General features: G+C 38.0%; 1 protein-coding gene across 1 annotated transcript in view; it reads right to left on the bottom strand.

Moving 5' to 3' along the window:
- Positions 1-431: 431 nt before the first annotated feature.
- The window catches only part of LOC139139168 (cholecystokinin receptor-like), a 34,172-nt gene continuing 14,037 nt past the window's right edge, over positions 432-20,566 (bottom strand). The window contains exons 2-4 of the mRNA XM_070707976.1: positions 2,814-2,937; positions 2,096-2,492; positions 432-1,866 (exon numbers count right to left, since the gene is read on the bottom strand). Of these exons, the coding sequence (XP_070564077.1) occupies positions 2,328-2,492; positions 2,814-2,937 (289 nt within the window). The 3' untranslated portion in view covers positions 432-1,866; positions 2,096-2,327. The remainder of the gene's footprint in view (positions 1,867-2,095; positions 2,493-2,813; positions 2,938-20,566) is intronic.

Raw genomic sequence — 20,566 nt, 5'->3', positions numbered from 1 at the left:
ATGTTTCTCAAAATTTTCATGCGGTGTGCACATCTGTATGTCATTACAGTGGATGCGAAAATGTTCGTTCCTCGAGAACTTAAATGGTCGTATGCTTAGGTGGACAATTGCATTTTACCATTACGAACATAAAGTCCGTTACCGCTTTGACGCTTAATCGCATAACGTACAGGACACGCATTCTAAACAGCTTGGGGCACTAATAAGATTAAAATTGCTATTTCATCGTATAGTCCGCAAACACTTGGAATAAACATTTTCGATCACTAATTAAAATATGTTCATACGCTTTCGTATCTAGACGGTCGTACGTGGCGCCGTGCGAAGACGAAATTTTTAAACATTTTTGGTACAGCTATAAGTGCTAGTAAATCGGGGCAGTCGACTAAGTCTACTTCAAAGTCAGAACGGAAGTAGAAAGGCTTTAAAACTATTGTTGTGACACCTCTGTTTAATGCAGTGTTTTATTACAGAGCTGAAAAGACGACACTAAGAGCTTTTGTCACTGTACCTGCTTCGAATCGCTGCAAGCTCTGTCTAATGACGTCACAGAATATCACACTGTCTCGTCGTGTCTACATGATAATGTCCTCCTCCAGACCGATGTCTCTTTTTTTGGGATAAAACATCTTTAATTGTTCAAATAGATTATCGCAAAACTTCCAATAAAATGATAACAAATTTACTCCCTCGGACACTAATAAGGTTATTTATCACGAATATTGACGTGTTTAACTGTATGGATAATAATAGGTCCGTATAACATAGATATGCTTGCTATAAAGTAATTTGTGTTCCTCGATAATCTAGGTTGTTTCTACATGACAAAGACTTTACCAAATCTTCAAAATTTTCAAGATAGCATAAGCTTACAAAAATAATTTCACTCTGTTTCAGAACGGCAAATATCTACACTGCATCGAGAAATCATTTAAACATTGAAACCGTTCTTGCTGAACATTTTTCTTCAAAATATTACGATGAAAAACGTATTTCAAAGCACGATCTACACGTGTATTTACAATTTTTTTCTACCAAACCTAGGGGATATTGACTATGTACAGTTCTTCAGGAATAAGATGGCGCTGACGACGAAAATGTATCAAACCGCGTGACCTTCGTTGTGTAGGACCCTTTATACATGTTAAGGAGCTGGAAAGTGTTAATGGAATGTTCCTTGCGGTAAACTCTACCGTAAAGATCAATAAACCTTAATTAAACTGACAATAAACCTTAATTAAACTGACACGTCGTGATGGAGTGTTGGGTACGAACAATGTGAACTTTGGCCAGATAAAAATACAGATAAAAATTAAACTATATAGTTAATCAAAGATTTAGTCTCTTTGCGTGAGTTCTGTAAATTTCTGAAATTGGCAGTAATTCACAGAATTTGCAATTCGCAAATACTTGTCAATTAATTGCTAAAATGTATTTGTACAATATTAAATGAATAAGTCTTATTCAACACGAAGACACCTGCATGCTGGGCGTTGTCGGCTTTGTAGCAGAAGTGTCCGTCATTGAATCAGATTGTCTCCCGTTGTAGACGTAAGTCACTGTGCTCTTTGAGTACCCCACGGAGCTTGAGAGACTCATGTGGTGGCGGTCGTCGGCGCTGATATGACGGAAGCACGAACGACAAGCCCAGTAGAAACACTCTCGAAAGGTACGAGAGACGAAGGCGTAACAGATCGGGTTCATGCAACTGTTCAGGTAAGACAGCAAGTTGAAGGTGATGGCCATGTACTTTGTTCTCGTGCTGTATCTCGTAACAAAGTCGAACTCAAGTAAAAACACCAGCCATATCAATGGTCCCCAGCATAGTATAAACAACACCACTATAAGTACCAGCATCATGATGACCTATGGGGATAAGAGGCAAGCAGTTAAAGATCAACAAATTTGTATTTGAGTGTGAAATAGTTCCACTTTTGTGAATGTTGAAATCATCTTTCATCCAAGAGTAAAACACTGGCAATACTCCGCGCATCTTTAAATGTTTCTCAAATTGAACCCATCATGTTAAGAGAAATAGGTAACCCTCAAATATACAAACAGCTGGGTTGGAGGTATTTTCCAGCTAATGTTATACCTGTTTCCTATTTTTCTCGGAATCAGAAACAGGATTCTTCTTTTTCTTCTTCTTTGGTTTCTTCTTGTCTAAGAGTTCGTAATTTTCAGTGGTCGAAGACGCAGTCGTCTGCTCCAACGAATTCCCGTTGATGCCAACACCGCTGGGGACGCTGTTGTAGCACCGTCTTCCGTACCCGTCGTCTGCAGTCTGGCATTGCATTTTACGAGACATCTTGGTGCTTATCCACAACTCAAAGATAATTCTCGAATAGCAGTAGATCATCACAAACAGATGGTATCAAGTACATGCCGAGCAGTAGGTAAACCGAGTAGGCTCTACCAAAGACGGCGTTGGGCCAGAACGTTTGGCACGTGTGGTATGTTGGGTAATTCGGAAAACTCCAGGTGAAATGCTTCTGTTACATGCAACAAAACGAAAAGTGGAAGTCAGTACTCCTTTTTCACACAAGTAAATGTATTTTAGGAATATTCTTTTTACAATTACAGTGTGTTTTCATGCCTTGAAATATTTGATTTCTGAAAACTGTTCCTTCAATTTTGATTGGTTGAAAACCTTTGTAACCATACTTTAAATTTGCTGGTCACATGTTCGATAACGTGAGCGTGAACTCCTTTCATATTCTGTCGTTCGTCATTTTGACCGATAACTATTTTCTTAATAAAATACTACATTAGAGCCGCAAATGCAGATTGTATATGTAACAGGCAACACTTACTTTGAAGTAAAGTGGCGGGAAACTGTAGACCATGGATATCACCCATACCACCACAATGATTTTACGCGCCCTCGCCTGCGTCATCGTCGACTTAGCCAGTAACGGGTGAATAATAACAAAATACCTGTGAAGGAATATAAAAAATTGCACAAATAATAACTACAGAAGATGAATTACGTGGCAAATTTGTCGAGCGTACTGCCAATTTTGTAAACATGCTTTACGGAAAAGTATTGGTAACATTGATCAAAGACACCGATCTTGCTACAGAACACCGATATGATATAAAAACTCAAAATTTCCTGCTTGACGTAAATAAATGATATAGAAGACAATGATTCCAGGAAAGTGCTTTTTGTTCAAACGCCCATAAAGCTTAATTACTTCTTGTTTCTCACGATCAAACTATTGGACATTATTCTTACTTCATAATGGCAATCTATCACGTTTCAAACCGCGTTATATACTCTTCTTGCAATCTCAGTGTTTCTACATCATTTGCGACGAATAGTTTCAGGTTTGTGAAGTGCGTCTGACAGGTTTATTTTTAGACATGGCGTGCCACGCTTGACCTGATCACGTTACACCGATAATAACAAATGAGATTTCAAAGTACAAACGGGCGAGATCACGGTAGGGTAAAACATGTTCAAAATGGAAAAAATTAATATCAACTTCCGGCAAGAATGCTTTTTAGTGGATCGTAAATTCTCATCTTTTGCCATGATAATGTACCCTGTAGTTCGATTTATTATTACATAGAGGGGAGACAACCGTTATTTATTATCCGCGGGCAAAGTGGGAAATAGTTAATTTTGCACAGTCTAGCAACTTTCTTACCTTTGTTTCGCATGAACAATCGAATGCATTAGAGTAATTAGCACGTTTACGGACGATAAACATATACGGTATCTGGAGATAAAATTTGTCAAAATATCACCGCCAGTGCATGTAACAAGGCATTAGGACGACGTCTGTGCTCGTTTTCTGCATTGCTCCTTTTAATAGGATGTACTTCAGTTTCACCCACTACTTCTTAATTACGAATTGAACTTTAAGCTGCGTCGATACATTTACCTCGCACGGCTGACCATTTGATGTAGAAACAGTGCTAAAATTCAAATTCAAACCGCCATTTAAACAGTACCCATATTATTTTACAGGCTGTTATCACGGAAAGGGCCTTCTCCAAAATAAACTTTTAGGGTCGCACCGGCGAATGAATACCCAGGGTTGGTTGATCATATTAATATTATATTCATTTCTTTGAACATGAATATATTGTCAAAATTTTATATGATGCTTGGCATTAATTGGCAGCTATATGTAAGGATGCACTCCGAGAAATTATTTCGACATTCAAAATTATTCATAAATTTCTTCTACTAGTGTTGCAACAAGCTGAAATACATTTCTCAGTGAGAACACGGCAAGGCATTACGCTAGATTGTTACTAAAACCATTAAAATAATGTGAAGATGTGCAATCACTGCGTTTTTTGGGTTTGTCACTCGGTTCAATACAAGGTATTTCTTAAATCTGACAGATATTTTCGCTTATAGAGCTTAGAATACACTGCACTGAATACCAGCTACGTATTGCACTGCAAATATGCGTGTTAGCAACATATCCAAGAAAACCCACACATTTTATTTTGCAAAACGTAAAGGCGGATTCTCCTACGTGAGCTAATATTGACTTTGCATTTTCAGCAAATGTTAATACAATTCTTCAGAAGACGAGCAATACCGTGAGCAAACATTGATATACTATAATCAAACTACATTACAGAAACAGTAAACAGAAAGTCTCTCGGCTACTGTTAGCATTATATACTATCAATACTTTGCGGATTTTCGACTCTGGGTAGTTACAGCAAACAGGTTATCCCTCGACAAGTAAAATATTAAATCCAAAGTATCCCTAGGGGTAGCAAATGCCCTTATTCCTGTCAAACAATTCTATTTATGACAATAATTATATAAGCTCAGAGAAGACGGAATCAGAAAACGATCAAAGGCTTGTGAAATCACATTTTATAGGTGCGTTGGTATGAACACGTTTTTTCAAGTTTTCCGTATTTGTCGTTTTAGTGCCTGGCTCTGTTTATTGCACACTGTACTCGTTTCAATCAGGACATGGAATGATGACACAATCACCAGAATGTTGAAGGTCAACACAGACCAATGCGGTGTATTTGTATACGTGGGCGACATCTAACGGAAAGTTGACGACGTAGATGATTGCCTTTTTGTTATCTGATTACTTTCTTGTTGAATGAAGGAACATGCTTAAAATCTAAACTCTGTAGTCAACGGAGAATCGGAGACAGATGCGTTCTTCTGTCCAGAAATCACCTTTCATCAAACTTGTTCTATTTTACAGTTGAATTTGAGAGAATTGCTCTCCAAATGCAATCTCCATCATTTGTTTGAATACCTTGCAAAGGTCACTTCAATTCTGAATTTTAAACTAAATGTTTGTTGCAGAACAACATACATAAATTACAAGTCAAACTGCGTACAATACATGTAGTGGAGTTTTTTGTTTAAAATGTTATGCAGAGATAGATACTTCTGAAATCCTTGACCATGAAGAAAGATTGCCATCTTGTCAGTTCCTTCCTAATTTCCTGTGTTCACACATATTTCTAATGCTTTCTGACGTCATTCATCTCTAACCAATCAAAGTCAAAGACACTCCTATTCTTCTCGCCGAAAATGGCTATATCACAGCCTGAATTGATCTCTTTACTTTGGTATGCATCACGGTGTATGTGTATACTCAGAGCGCATGGCTCACAACTGGAACTGGTCGTCACTTTGCCTGCCTTCGATACACTACATTATTGTAGCAGTGGTTCAACGTAGCTGTAGTAATAAAGTTTGAAGAAATAGAGCGCCGTCTCTGTCTCCAGCACTTGAACTCAAAAATATCTGCTTCACGAACAGTTCTGACACATCTTTAAATCAATGGATATAGAAGTACTGTGGACGCAATTGTAGCATTAAATTTTACGACAGAGTAACGAGGGTTCAAGTTTACCAGCAATGTAAGAAAAGGTAAGATTAGAAGGGATAAATAATGTTATCAGAATCAATGCGGTTGATACTGAGCAATCTCTCGCCTGCAAGCATATTATTAGGTTAAGAAAAATTGACCTGGAGGCAATAGGGATTTCAGTCAGTTTGGTAAAATGAAAAGCTTCACATTAAATAACATACGCGCCTTAAGTGTTTTCCTTTGAGCTGTTCTTTTGAGCAAAAGCAATCACCATTGGTCAGTATTGCGTATTTGCCTTCAGCCATCGGCACTTGAGTGTTTATCTTTATGCCAATATTTAGCCAACCGTTGCGACATCAAATCCGGAGTCACTGAACTACCAACGTCTGTGCAAAGTGGCTCATATATCATTACAAATTTGAATATTAGTGTATGGATATTAAGACAAGAATGACCAAAGCTTCAATATCGACCGAGACGAGTATATTTGAGGAACTTTAAAGAAGCAATTTCCCTAATAGTAGATTTTGTTGACTGTAAGCTGAGAGGAAGCCAATGAAAAACTTTCTCTTAAATCGAATTCGAAATGCGGTTCAAATGTCAAATAGCAACAAGAGAGACAATTATAGCAATTCTTATATTAAAGGGATGGTAGCATCCGCTATACCCTGCTTTTTTTGCTATATTTTGTTTCTTTCACCATCATTATGATATCCAATCTTGCAGTCAAATAATGCCGACTTAAATACTGTGTCAACATCAATAGAAATGTCAATGCTGCCTTAATTGGTCTTCACTAATGCAAATACTGACTGCTTTGTTGAATTCATTGCGGCATAGCGAATTGATTCTGAAAATCTGCCAACTATATGAATTTCCATTAAAGACATTTTTTATGCAATATAACTTTCGGACTTCATCTTGGCCACCTGATAGTGAAAACGTTACTCTAAATTTCGCGAACAATATTCAGTGATGAATATTCTGCCAATCATTGCACGTGTAGCCCACTAACAGCATATAACCTTAGAATACCAGAACGGTGAGACAAACACATTCTGCATATAGATGTGCTGTCAGTGATAATTGATTTCATGACATGCGTGAAAGGAAACGCTCGAAGCGTTGTCGATGCGTTTAATAATTAAACCATCGCCCTTCTGAAGACTTCTAGAGCGCTTCTTGATAGCTTTTGCAAAACCTTTAGGGGTAAATTTGTATTTAAGATCACACTTTCTTTCTCAAGAAATAGACCATTTTCCAACGTAAGCGTCTTGCCTGTATAATTTTACACTCGAAAGCCGAGAAAGCACAACTGAAGCAGCAGGTTTGTGACATTTGTGTAAAGTACAGCTTCTGAATAGCAAGTGCTGTAAAGATCTAGCATCATTTCGTAGGTTTTCATATTACCCGTCTCTTGTTCTCCATACAATAAATATCCATGACGTGTATACACAGCTGGATTTCCAGACTGTTAGGTTTTCCATGGTATACTTCACGGCTGTTACTTACGCTTATAGATAAAGTTACCTTTATTGAAAAAAAAATCTGTGTTTCAGATGAAGATCGTTACGCAGCGGCTTAAAAAATATCCCTCACCGAGAACCCGATAAATCAGTTGGTATTTTATCAAGATGCAAATCATTAAAGCTGCAACTAGTCTGTCGTCGAAATGTGGAAGTAGATCGACATCATGTCATTTGACTATTATACATAGGCTTTAGTGCAATAACTGTGACTGAATGACGCAATTCGGGATTACATTGTCGTCCGTTTTATCGATAAACTTTTCATCACAGGCTTTCAAATACTTAATGCGCTCATTCGCGATTATTTCACAAGTGCCATTTTGTAATTAATGATCGGCTGATGCAAAGATGATATGCAAACAAGTCTGATTCATCTGAGAGCGGAGTTCTTCTTGATTACCTCCTCGATAGTTGCGACATTTGACCTTAGCAGTGTACGGGTCATTATACATAATGTGGATACTCTAAAACTGTCATCAGTTCTAGAGCTAATGCCTACACCGTTAAGCGATGTGCGGTTCTCGCGTTCGAGGTTAAGTAAGGTAAGAAACAGATGCCTCATTATTCGTGTACCTAACGAGTTTTATCGGTAGTCTTCGAAATAGCAGACCGTACTACTCACGTTTTATGGACTATATTCGCTGCAGGAGCTGGTTTTAAAGTACAATATAAACATAAGAGTCAACGACAAGTGAGCTCCATACTTCTTAATAGTCTAGAATGAAAGCTATGAAAAATTATATTATTCACTTTAGAATATTTTGTATTGTCATGAGATATGACCACTTTAAATTTTGACATTAAAATCGTTCATAATACGACAACAGCTTACTCATGCATACAACTTTGTATTTTGACAAAGTGCGTCTGCAATTTTGATCGAAATGTATTAAGTTTAAAATGTTTCGCCTTGGGATGTGACATGAACGAACACTTTAGATTTTGGCATTAATATCCTTCATAATATGACAACAGGTTATATAGGCATGCAATTAGGCATTTTAGAACATCCGTTTCAATCGTTAGTAATTCAGAATACGGACCGCAATAAAAAACACTTACGTAATGTCATGCAAGGTTGACTTATGATCACTTGTAAAAGCAACACTGTACAGCAAAAACTCAATTAAAAAGGAAAGATTTAAAAGCTGCACTTCGATTCGATGAAACGTTTGGCGTCCATTAGAGAGAATGCACTATTAATTTTCCTTCATATCACGATTGCGGCTGAAAACGCGACGTTCTAGGGACTTTCATAGTCGTCTGGTAGCACTGTATATATTTCCCAACTCGCTGACTTTGTATAAACACAACACATAAGGTAAAAGTTGCTAAATACTGTTTTTATCATTTTTGCATATAGCTACGATTGACTTTGCAGTTTCTTCACTACTTATATTACTCTGTTTTGTTTTCAAAGTGACATATAAGTCCATTGGGCTGGGAGATTTCCTTATTCACATTGCTACGTTTGTTGTAAAGAATATGTACTACCCTTTTCAGTAATAGAGCGCGAAGCCACTGCAGTGAACTGCAATAAAACTGCTCACACTAATTAGTTTCAGCTGTAGCCAGCTGGCAAAGTCGACAACATTGTATGTCCCATGCAGACAGTTTGTCTGGGGAAGTTGAAATAAAAAAGATTTGTACATGGACCAGTGCATGGTAATGTTACATTGTATCTTAATCTTGAACACAGGGTGCCAATCGTAAACTCTCATTTACAACTCGAGCCTCAGACAGAGCTAGTTTTGCCTTTGTACAAGCAGACTTTTTGGTCTTTATCAAGTAGCCTTGTTCAACACCAAAGTGGCCACGGCTACAGCTGAAACTAATTAGTTTGAGCAGTTTTATTGCAGTTCACTGCAGAGGCTTCGCGCTCTATTACTGCAAATGGTTGTAATTTTGACCTCATGTCACTATAATAAACTAACTAACTACTTATATTGCTTAATGAAGCCGAAAGTTTATCTGATTGTTATCATTCGTGTGAATCTAAGGAAACTGCTATATGCAAATACCAAGAACTTGCGTGACTTCTAGGTGTTAATTGTTTCCCGTGGGTGCTGGCTGGCAGTTTATGTGTGATAGGTATAGTGTAACGTGATTTTTCGAACTCCTAGGTTTGCGAGATATAGTTTGGCTGGGGGATGATGTGACATCATTGAAAGACACCTATGTTCTCTACACGTCATATTGACGAGTGTAGACGATATGGAACATACGCTTATACACCTTGATACTCTGTCAGGACGGCTTATACCGGTGTACAGCGACACGCTTAATATATTTAACACATATCGAATATTTCATCCACTTTCAATCACGATCTGTGACTTATACATTACGGTTCATAGTCTGCCAGTCAGTTGGCAAGCCTGGAGAGATGCAAAGAATCCTAAATTAGCGATAATGTAGTGATACACTCTTCCAAAGTGAATTAGTTCTCGTGTCATTTTTATTAGCCAGTATTTAAAAGAGTGAAGTGATTTAGTAAACGCGTGGTCGAAATTAGTAAATTGGTCTCCAGCGCTATCCAGGTTTGAAGATCTAGAACACGTGTACCCTTAGTACGGTGACACGCAATAGCTTTTAGCTACGCGAAGCAAAAATTTCCTCCGCTCTATTTTTCAATAAAATTAGTTTGGCAATTCCGCAAACCTAGAGCATAATGTGACGATAAAAGACTGCCTTGTACAATTTTTCGTGTCTCATGCAGAATCAAGGTCAAGGCATTAATTGCCCTCTATGGTTATTACTTTCAATATATCGATTTCCATGAATGTAATCTGTTATATGAGAGGTCTAATATTAAACCACGATTGCTTATTCATATATCAGTGCAAAGCATTGCGTATTCAAATAGGTGGCGCCGTCTTCAACTGTAGAGTAATATGTGTAGGTTACCATTTACATTATGCTATGTAGATCTAATTTTAAACTGCAAGTACCGGCTCATTGGCAGGCGTATCGAAAGTTGATGGGCATAAAATCGAATCAAGTGCTTGGGAAGGGTACTAACCTATTTGCACATAAACCTACATACGCTAGTATACCGGGCAAGGTTTTTGTACGATAAATATAAGTATCCTATGATGTCGCCGCTGTTTAAAGTCGACGATAGTTACATGTTTACCAGGGAATTAAAGGCCGGTGATCCAAAACCCTTACCTTGTTTTATCGCTTCCTTCATGGTATTAATGAGTATGAAATTTAAATACTAAAACTCATTAAATGACGATTATTCAGCAATAACTTAGGCATTACACAGCTCACTCAAATGTCCTTGAAGCGATGGCAGTCCGAGAAGGAAAGTAATCGGCCATGAAGCAGATATGGCATCGCATAAAATGTAACAACTGGAAATGACGGTACACTGTGTGAACAAAATGATCCTTTTGAAAAGCGACCGAAGAGAAATTATTACTGAGAGAGAAGTTAACAGATTTTGACCGTTGTGTAGGGAGGAGATGGAATAGTGTAGACAACAGGGAATAGAGATACTCATTACTTATTTCAAAACAACATATTATCATAAATGGAATTAAATCCTAAAGGACAGTTAAATGTCACAGTAGTGATATATATATATATAATATATATATATATATATATATATATATATATATATATATATAATATATATATATCGCACGGTCAAATAATGACGTTGGTGTTAAATCCTAAAGGACAGTTAAATGTCACTCTATGAATAAGGGTCATCAAGAATTACGAAGATAAGAAAGTGAAAAGAATGCAAAAAAAATCTTTTCTAGTACTTTGTGCTACATGATACCCGGATTATGATGTATGTGAATCAATCCCATTTATTTTATGACGGGAAGGACAACTAAGCATTGCGTAAGCAGACGTGTTTTGAAAGTTACATGCATACATGTATCCTAAATCGTTTTAAAAATTCATGAGGCCGTCAGGTGACATTATTATTCCTTGTTGTTCAGGCTCACTAAATGCCATTTAAAGTGACACTCAACTAATGAAAATATGAATAATGTATTTCAGATTTGGTTTTAACGAAATTTGTCTGTCTGGTGCATTGAGAAGAGACTGATTCGAAATGCTACAAAAGGCAGATGGGACGCTTCGTTCTTTGTTAATTGTCATCGTAATGAGGACAAGCCTGAAACAGTCAGCTACGCTGCCTATTTGCCATAAACTTTAATTCAGAAGAACACCCAGACATGCATAAAAATTAGTACCTTACATCATGCGGTTTAAAAGTTTGTTTTCAATGTAATACCATTCTATATCGATAGTTTAACAATCGTCTTTTTCTCGGAATGAAGTACGCGTTTGAGCACGACCACTTTGAAAAATAAACGCAGCTGATTTGGCGATAAAAGTGAGTTACAAACTTTTAATGTTATAACTAAACCGTGCAGGTGACGAACCCAAATATCGAAGCCAGTTGTGGAGCGACGGGGTCTCTTATTCGGTAACCGAGGTCAAAAGGCATGCCAAGATTTGCAATTACATATCATACGTACGGCTCTCCTGAAGGCTTGTGACACTAACTTTGACTACACGAATACCCAAGGTCGCCAGTAGGTTGCAATAACCTTGTCGCTAGCTGTTTTCGAATTCCATCTCCTGGTAATTGAATGTAATTTGTATTTTCAGGGCAATCGTGAACTCATAAACGCGAAAACCAGGGTAGTAAAAGTGACATGCGTATACGGGAATTGGGGATTTAAGGTAAAACAATTTTGTGTCAAAAGTCACGTGATGCTTTCATAAAAGATTATTTATAACCTTTCGCTATGCGATTAAGCATTCTAGATAACAGAAACACGGTTCCTTCAATTTGCCCGAAAGACAAGCGCCAAAGTGGTCAATTAGTATCTTCTTTCGTTCGTTCAAGTTTAAATGAATCGTAAAATTGATACGGGTCCGCACTCTGTTGGGATAACGGAGTTAGGTTTCGGGTCAAAGCTGGCCTGTTAGAGGCATTGAGGTTTTTTCATTTCAAATAATGCGATCTATTGGATGATCCGAGTGGACACTGGGAAACTGTATTGGATGTAACAACATTGAGCTAGTACTGAAGGTGATCATCGTTCAGTTCGCCTTCACTAAGGAAACTCACTAGTCGAGGCGTCTGAAAACTCAATCAGTGCAAAAATGGCATATACGTGTTTCAAGGCACTATTGTCCACAGGCAGAAGATTCCTTGACGTCATTTAGCCGTTGTCATAATATTGTACTTTACGGTCGAGGTGTCCTAAATTCTGCGTCTTCAGGCGATGAATTCAGTTTTACGTATGAAATAGATTCAAAATACTGTCATTTGCAGTTAACCTTGGTTTACTTAGACCGCTAAATTTTTAATTGGAAACATCAAAGGATCAAAGCTAGACGAATAAACCGATACATAAAAAGTTAATCACATAATAAATAATAATACTTTATCAGTGGAGCGAGGTGAAATGCCACAATGTCATGATGAGAAAAATAACGTCCGATGGTTTCCTTCACCCGATCACTGATATCGCTTTGCGTCGATACGTGTCACTGTACATGTTAAAAGACGTTTCTAAAGGATATTGTTAACCTCTTAGTTCAAAGTTATAATAAGCACCCAAAAAGCGACAGCTTTGAACCAACATTTGTTTATATGCTAGAGGGCACACTGACACATTCCCTTTCATGCCAAAGAATAACACACGGACGTAACCGTAAAATTTTGGGTAGGAAACTTGACTAAATTATCCATGAATATGAAAGTTCCCATTTTGAATTTTTACAAAAGCATGACACGCTGACACACAAAAATCCTAAAGTTTCCTTTGTGTTATCAAATGGACCGAAGGCTGAATCTAAGCCATGAATTGCAGAATTTTGAGAATCTGTTCCCTGGCCAGGCGCATTCTGCCCTTAGGTTTGTCGTGACTTCCGCTGGGACGTTACCTGTCGATGCGTTTTATGCCGCCTTCAGACTAAAACATTGTCGCTGATAATACTATGGCTAAATATTTTGTCAACGATAGAATTTTACAAAACCGGGAAAAGAAACTTGTTATTGTTTGACTGTTTGCATTAGAAGACTGTCCATAAAGGTGGTAGTTCTGATCTGCCAGTTTTTAACATTCCAAGCATAAAGTCGATGTCTTAGAGTTGCCACCTTCCGGCAATTTAAACACAGTGATGTCTAGACATCTATACTTGCCTAATGGGCTTGGAGTAGGGGACGTTAAGAGAACAGGATCAGAAGGGAAAGAATGAGATCACGATATACACGATATGCTTAACTGACCAATGGGGTGCTGCCCCTCCTGCAATGGCTATTCTATACTGCAAGTCTGGTGTACTTCCCGAATCAAGTTCTTAGATTTGTTGTATGCAAACACAAATTTCACGAATAAGTCTTTAGAGTAGGGCATGGCCTGCACTTGAGAAAAGAGAAAAATAATTAGGTTGGAGACAAGTATGCACTCTCAAACTGCTCAAAAAGCATTTCAAACATACGTGTCTTTAATTTCATTCTCTTCTCTAAAAGCTTGGGTATCAATTTGAGTCCAAAGACAATAAATTTAATTCTTGGGCAGTTGGATCAATAAATCTTTGAACCAGATCCAGGGCTAAATGTGTAAAAACCGCCCTACTTAAACTACTTGCAGTGCAATATGTAAATCAACAAGCTTTCTCCCCTTTTAATGGTCAATCAATTGTCCACCTTCTTCTTCAAGTGGCATTCAAAACGAAGTTACTTCTTATTGGTTCACATGTTATTAAGGCTGTAATTTCCTATTTATTCATGCAGAATGTCTACAACTTTCTATCAAACACCCATCGATTTTCTCTTTACGTGCTCTTTCCGATGAACCTGTCGTGACATGTTTTTCCTTGCATTTAGAATTTTACTCTAGACTGGCAAGTTTTATTAAGCAAAGAGTACACTTCACTTCGGTAGGGTGGGGATCTTGACCACTACGGACGTACCTGAGTTAATTGCACGTCATTCCTGCGCATGACAAATTGTCGTGCACTGTGGCAGTGTAGAAAAACACGCATACGATCCCCAAGCGGACGAGTCGGCACGTAACTCAAGTTGGTTAATAGACGACGTTTCAGTGATTAAAGGGTGATTACTTATATAAAAACTGCTTTGTCGTTTCTTAGAATTTATTTGAAAGCAATTATATGTGTGGCAAAAGGGAAATGAAACCGTTCACAGCGGCGACTTTCTACCTGTGACTGTTCTATGGTGTGGCCACGCTTTCTACGCTTAGGTTCGAATATAGAAGTTTTGTTCGGTGTAATAAAGTTAATATCACACGATAACTCGGGCAAGATCACGATTTGTAGGCTGCCCGAGCCGAAGGCGTGGGTATCATCGATATTACCGCCATGTTCAGTATCCCTTGGGTGAGCAACAAGACGTTATCTTGCCCATGCTATCATGTGTTAATTTTTAAACATAACATGCAAAGTTACATACTTCGTGCCACACATTGGAAAAAACTAAACACAGTGGATTCTGTACGACGAGATTTGTAGATCGCAATACGTGTTTGGGAGGTTAAAATTACAATGACTAATTAAAAATAAAGTCTGCTGTGTACCCAAGATTTGTTTACAAGCTTGTTGACATCTTAGTAGCAGGGTTATGATCGCGCGGCTTGATGCTGTGAGACCGTCAGATAATCTGCAATCATGGACGTGTGCTAAAACGGTCAACATCATATCACAGACTAAGAAACATTATTGAAACCTTTTGTGTTTGATATTCCCATCTGGAAAGAAAACTTCCTTCCAGTTACAGCTAGCAGGCCACTAATAATTGGTGCTGATACTAAATGAGTACAGAGTTACAACACTACTAGAACTATCGGAGCAAAACATCCACGAATGCACTGTGCCAACTCGTGGACGTATATCATGCAACACAACAATAACTTGTATGACACAATAATCACACGATAATCACACTCGTTGCTGCGCATCTCGTAAAAATACGGACACATCACTCGAATTCGACGCGGTATCGCCCAAACTTCGTATAATAACCCCTAATTATTACCCGGTGTTTGATATCAGTGCAATGCCACAAAACGATGTCATATTAGAACATTAATCCTCGCAAGAAAGACTCAGGGTATCACTAATCTGTCATATCATCAGGATGCCATAAGAAACGAGAAGAAGTCGAATACCATGATAAAATTTATATGGCCAAACATCCGAATCGTGACACAGGCATCGATTTTTTCGTCAAAAACAAACTCATTTGGGCAATGCCCATGCAATGTGAAAGGTAATGGTTTGATTTTATCGTCTTATCTTTGCAAATGCTGCACGCATTTCTATACATGTAACATTATCACTTACACAGCCGAAGAATCTAACCTTCAATACAAAGTCAAATGCAAAACCAACCGCTCGGCATTGGTTATGCTTTGTACAAAAATTGCCAAGGTGTCGGTAAGGGAATAACAGAATACCTACCATCATTCTACCACAGTACTGTTGTTACTTAAAAAAACTAGCATTTAATTTTGTTATCGGGAGCAGAATCGTTCGCGAAATGCTTCAGTGATTATGTTTATTCCCATGGAAAGTCTGTATTAAATGAAAAGTAACGGTACAAACTCCCATGTTCAACGTTTACTTTTCGTGACGTCCAACGTGCACTTCACCGTGGTGAATCATTTGTGAAATGTAGTATTACGGGGAAAGGTCACTTGATGTAAGTGTTATGAGTAGGGGTGATTTTGATTCTTCTACGACGTTAAAAAACATAATCGGTAACGTTCCACATGCGTGACTTTTTCGTCTGAAGGAAATTAATGTGAAAGTTTCAGGACGCTAGAATATTGGAAAATTTATTTTATGTAGCAAGACGGTATCCAGTCTAGCGGAGACTGCATTGATTTACCAAGCAAACTTGGCGAAAGGCGAAAGGTAGACGAGTATGACAAGTTCGATTTTCAATATTAATTAGTGTGCGTGTCCATCAAAATGTGACATAATCATTTCAGTTAGAAATTACAGAACATGTCCATCGATCGATTGCCATAACGCTTACACCATCTTCAACCTCAAACAGGTTTCTGAGAAGCACTGTCATAGATTTAGTTGTAAGAGATTTCGAAATAATAAATGCTCTCGCTCGATCTGTACCCATAAGCAAAGCTCTAAGCATTATGCTAAGCTTTGTAAATGTTAAGGTTGAGTGATTCTGGCGATAAAAAGAATAGCGTTTAATTTTAAACCTTAAAACGACTTGAATCAATTTGCAATTTCCTTTATCTTACAGCCATTCCACATATGCGTGAGATTTCTATTGTTTGCATGGCAGCGAGACGTGATTGATATTTGCATCATCTATCGAGAGCAATCACACGTCTCGAACCAGGATCACACTCAAGTCACATGTGAACCATCGCAGAAATTATAGATAAACAATGACTTTTTAGGGTGTTTACTCTGAGTCCCAAGATATGAGAGGCTCGAAATTTTCGTTTTAAAAAACGAAAGTTATCCCAGTACGTGCCTGGTGTTGTTACGGCAATGCCCGTCATACAGCCTGCCCTTGGAAATGCATAAAACACTTAACCATGATTCTGCCCACTGTACCATGCTTATCCCAAGTTGATTTCTACATTAATAACATAAAACACTTAGTTTAAAATGACGTCTAAGGTAAGCATAGTCAGTCAAGGTCATGTACACATATTTTTCAACACATCTCATGACACTCTCTTAGCCTAGACAGCTTTGTCATCGAAGGTTTCCTTGTATAATGTATTCTAGCGCCTAATTGATAAATCTAATATCTCGATTTAGCATCGCCGCTTTGATAAAGTCCTACCACTTCATAGCATCCCACTGCGTTATCAATACAATCAAACAACATCAATGAAGTATTGGAGCTTAGAAGCTTAAATGAGAGTTATACAACTACCACCTCATTATAATGTAAACATACGAATTGGATAAGTTTAACCTTTAATGATCAGGATAACAAATTGTATAGCAGGGATTAAGACTCTTGGTAATATTACGGACTTAATAGTCTTATACTTTATAACAGCGTCCAGAAACCGCTAAACCAAGGTCATCATGTAAAGGGCCACAGATTTTTTTTCTACATTGTTTAGCATCTTCATGACATTACCATGGTTCAACATGCTGAAGTATTGCCTAACTAGCTTCATAGCGTAACATTCACCTGTCAAGCAAAGTACCCGTCAACGTGGTGCCAAGGTGAAAGTAAACGTAATTCAGGACTAAGATCCATTAGTCAACCACAATACACACCGCACGATATGTGAAATCAGTTGCAAATTGCACTACAAGCACGTTTCAGCGTACATGAATGGTACAGTTAATAGGCAAAACGAAGGTAGAAACTGAAAGTAGTAGAAATATATTTACACCGGCTGCAGCGTACGTGAATTGCATCATATAACGGAGATGGCAGACAAACTTCTTAGAAATACGAAAACAAGTTTGAATGACTCGTATATTAGACGGAGTTTCAAAGCGACACGAAAATCTCTCCAGCTGTGATTATCTCATGGATAGATGTAAAACTCTTGCGATCAAACTTAGTAAGTTTAATACATTCTATAGGGAGAAGCCGACTGACTGACATGGAGGCCTATAAGCTTTAAAACAGACACGTAAGGGAATAGAAAAGTATTGAAGATTAGCTTTTACTGGCAATGTATATCCTCTACTTACAAAAGCATATCACGAAACGCCTTTCAGAGCACTGTGTCAACTGACTCTTTGTAAAGATCTGCATATATTTATGCAATTCCTGGCACACGTCCAAACTCACAGCAACAATATTTTGCCCTGAGAAAGGGTGATAAACGAAGTAAGCATAACTTAATCGAAGTTTGATTGACAGTTTATTTACTTATTTTCCTCACCATGTTTTCCTAAAAGTTAAAGTTTTAATTTCGAATACTTCATACAAACAAATGCGAATGCCCATTTCAGTTCCCGAGATACAATAATTGCTCTTAATTTATTTATGGTGACAACCATTATTAAATTTCCGTACAAAAGATTGGCAGTTCCCGTTATAATGCAAATCTATAAAGCCTTGGTGAGAATGATAACGAAAATTCAAAAAGTATTGAATCGATCTGTGTACGCCCCAAGTCTAGTAAATCGCTTCCTGGCACTGGCAGCATTAATTTACTTCATTGAAGCATCTAAGCACGCTTGCGTCAGAAACATTAAATCACCAGGCTGGCTTCCTGTACAATATTGAAAGGTTTCGTCAATGCTTTGACTGTTCACTACATGACGCAAGTGTTTAGGTTCTTGCTGAACCAAGGCGCCAGATGATAGCTATTGAGATTTGCATGGGAACCGTGAAAGTTGAAAGACGTAAATGTGTCATGGATTTCCTTTAGAGCCACATGCGTTTTAATCCTGCATAGGCCCGATTCATGTATATATTTCCAGCCTCGTATTTCTTTTACACTCACATTACAGTGCCAAGTGTGGTGCAGTCTCATAATTACTTCTACTGTGACAATCTAAAACGATAAATCTAGCTTTGGCCATGTCCAAGCCTTGCAAGCTTCTAGGTCAGAGACGGTGGGAATTGCACATCAGTCGTACTTTTGTTACCAGTATAGTCACTTACGGTAGCAGCTTTTTAATTTGCAAAAATCTTTCACGATAATTTGCGATGATTCATTTTAGATTGGTATCTTGCACAGGCCTATGTGCTCCCGTTCTTACCGAAAAGCAAACGCCTTTGATATGGAAATGAATATCCACGCTAATTTGTCACATCATAACTTCTGTTGTGATATTTGTAATGGATAACAATTTAGAGTTGTACAGGCCTATGTGCTCCAGCTTTTACCGAGAAACAAGCGCCTATGAGTGGTATTTTTATCTGCTTTTAGGGTTTGGGCTATTTGTTCATAAGTTGGCGATTTTAAATAAAAAAGAGCTCAATTCGTAAAGGTTTTTCTGTATCCATCTTTGATTAATCAGGCCTATTTATCTATTTTCTTTGAATAGAGAGCATAGACACGAATAAGTGCTGAAGTCTTATGAGAATCAGATCAATGGTGAAGTCATGTTGTTAATATTCCACACATGTTTGCTAAAATTCTGGTACGCCCTAACCTAAGTCACCACGCACTTGATTTACAAATTGGACAACGAACCTTGTAGTGTTATTTACGCCTCTGTGCATTGCATGCATAGTAAGCTATGCTTGATATGGCGGTAAATGATGTTTTTGGAATGGACTCTGCACACCAGGGACTCCCAAATTGATTGGGGCTCCCCGAGATTGACTTGGCGGGCCATAAGTCAAACTGTGGGATTGATATAAGATTTCCAGATGCACACAAACAACGCTGTTGGAAGTAAAGTGAATAGCGACGGGAGGTTTATCAAAGACACTCTTGTAACGAGCATGTTCACCTCATATTATTTGTCAAGAACAATACAACACCATTGCGGAACGTTTTAAGGACCGCGAGTCCTTACTGCGTTATTTTGAAACAAAGTCGCTCTTCTGAGATCAGTGACATTGGGCCTTATATTTTCTTTGCTGTATCACTGATTAGAGTCAGCTAAGCTCGCTACAGCTCCCGTGTATTTCTATCACTACACATAAGCCTTAGGCGTATATTGTTGATTTCGACAGAAGTTTGTCATGGCCGTAAGGTGTTAAAGGGTGATTCATAGAGGTTCACTGAGAGGTACGACGTAGAAGTGTAGACTGTGTACTTATTCCATTAGCATATTAAAATCACAAATGTACAAACTTAACATTAGGCCTCAGTTCATCAGCATTATAATGAAAGTCCGGATATCAATAACAAAACTGCAATTAATTTTTCTATAGCAACAGACAAATATAGAACTGACAAGCAACGGGCATTGTTCAAGGTGTGAAGCGGTTTCGTAAGCCCTCCATGTTTGCCTCGCCTCAGGAAGCTCTCGACTCTCTTTTCCGAAGAGTGCCGACTATGCATCCTTCGGTAGTTTCCGGATTTTCGCTAATTTTTAAGCGAAAGTATGTTCGGCAAAGTTCGTGTTGTTGTTGTCTTGTTGTGCTGAGTAGAATTGGCGTGCTGGCGAGAACTGGAAAGTTTTGAGCTTCGGGGAGGTGAGTTTTACCATTTTAAAAATTCCTCTTACCTTTTTATGAATATATAATGAGCGCGTTTGAACCAAATTTGAAAGTCTTTTATCGATACTGTCAAATTTTAC

The sequence above is a fragment of the Ptychodera flava genome, chromosome 8, assembly GCF_041260155.1.
Source record: "Ptychodera flava strain L36383 chromosome 8, AS_Pfla_20210202, whole genome shotgun sequence".
In the NCBI taxonomy this organism is placed as follows: domain Eukaryota; kingdom Metazoa; phylum Hemichordata; class Enteropneusta; family Ptychoderidae; genus Ptychodera; species Ptychodera flava.
Note: the sequence above shows the minus strand (reverse complement) of the source record. Positions and strands in the feature narration are given on the sequence as shown.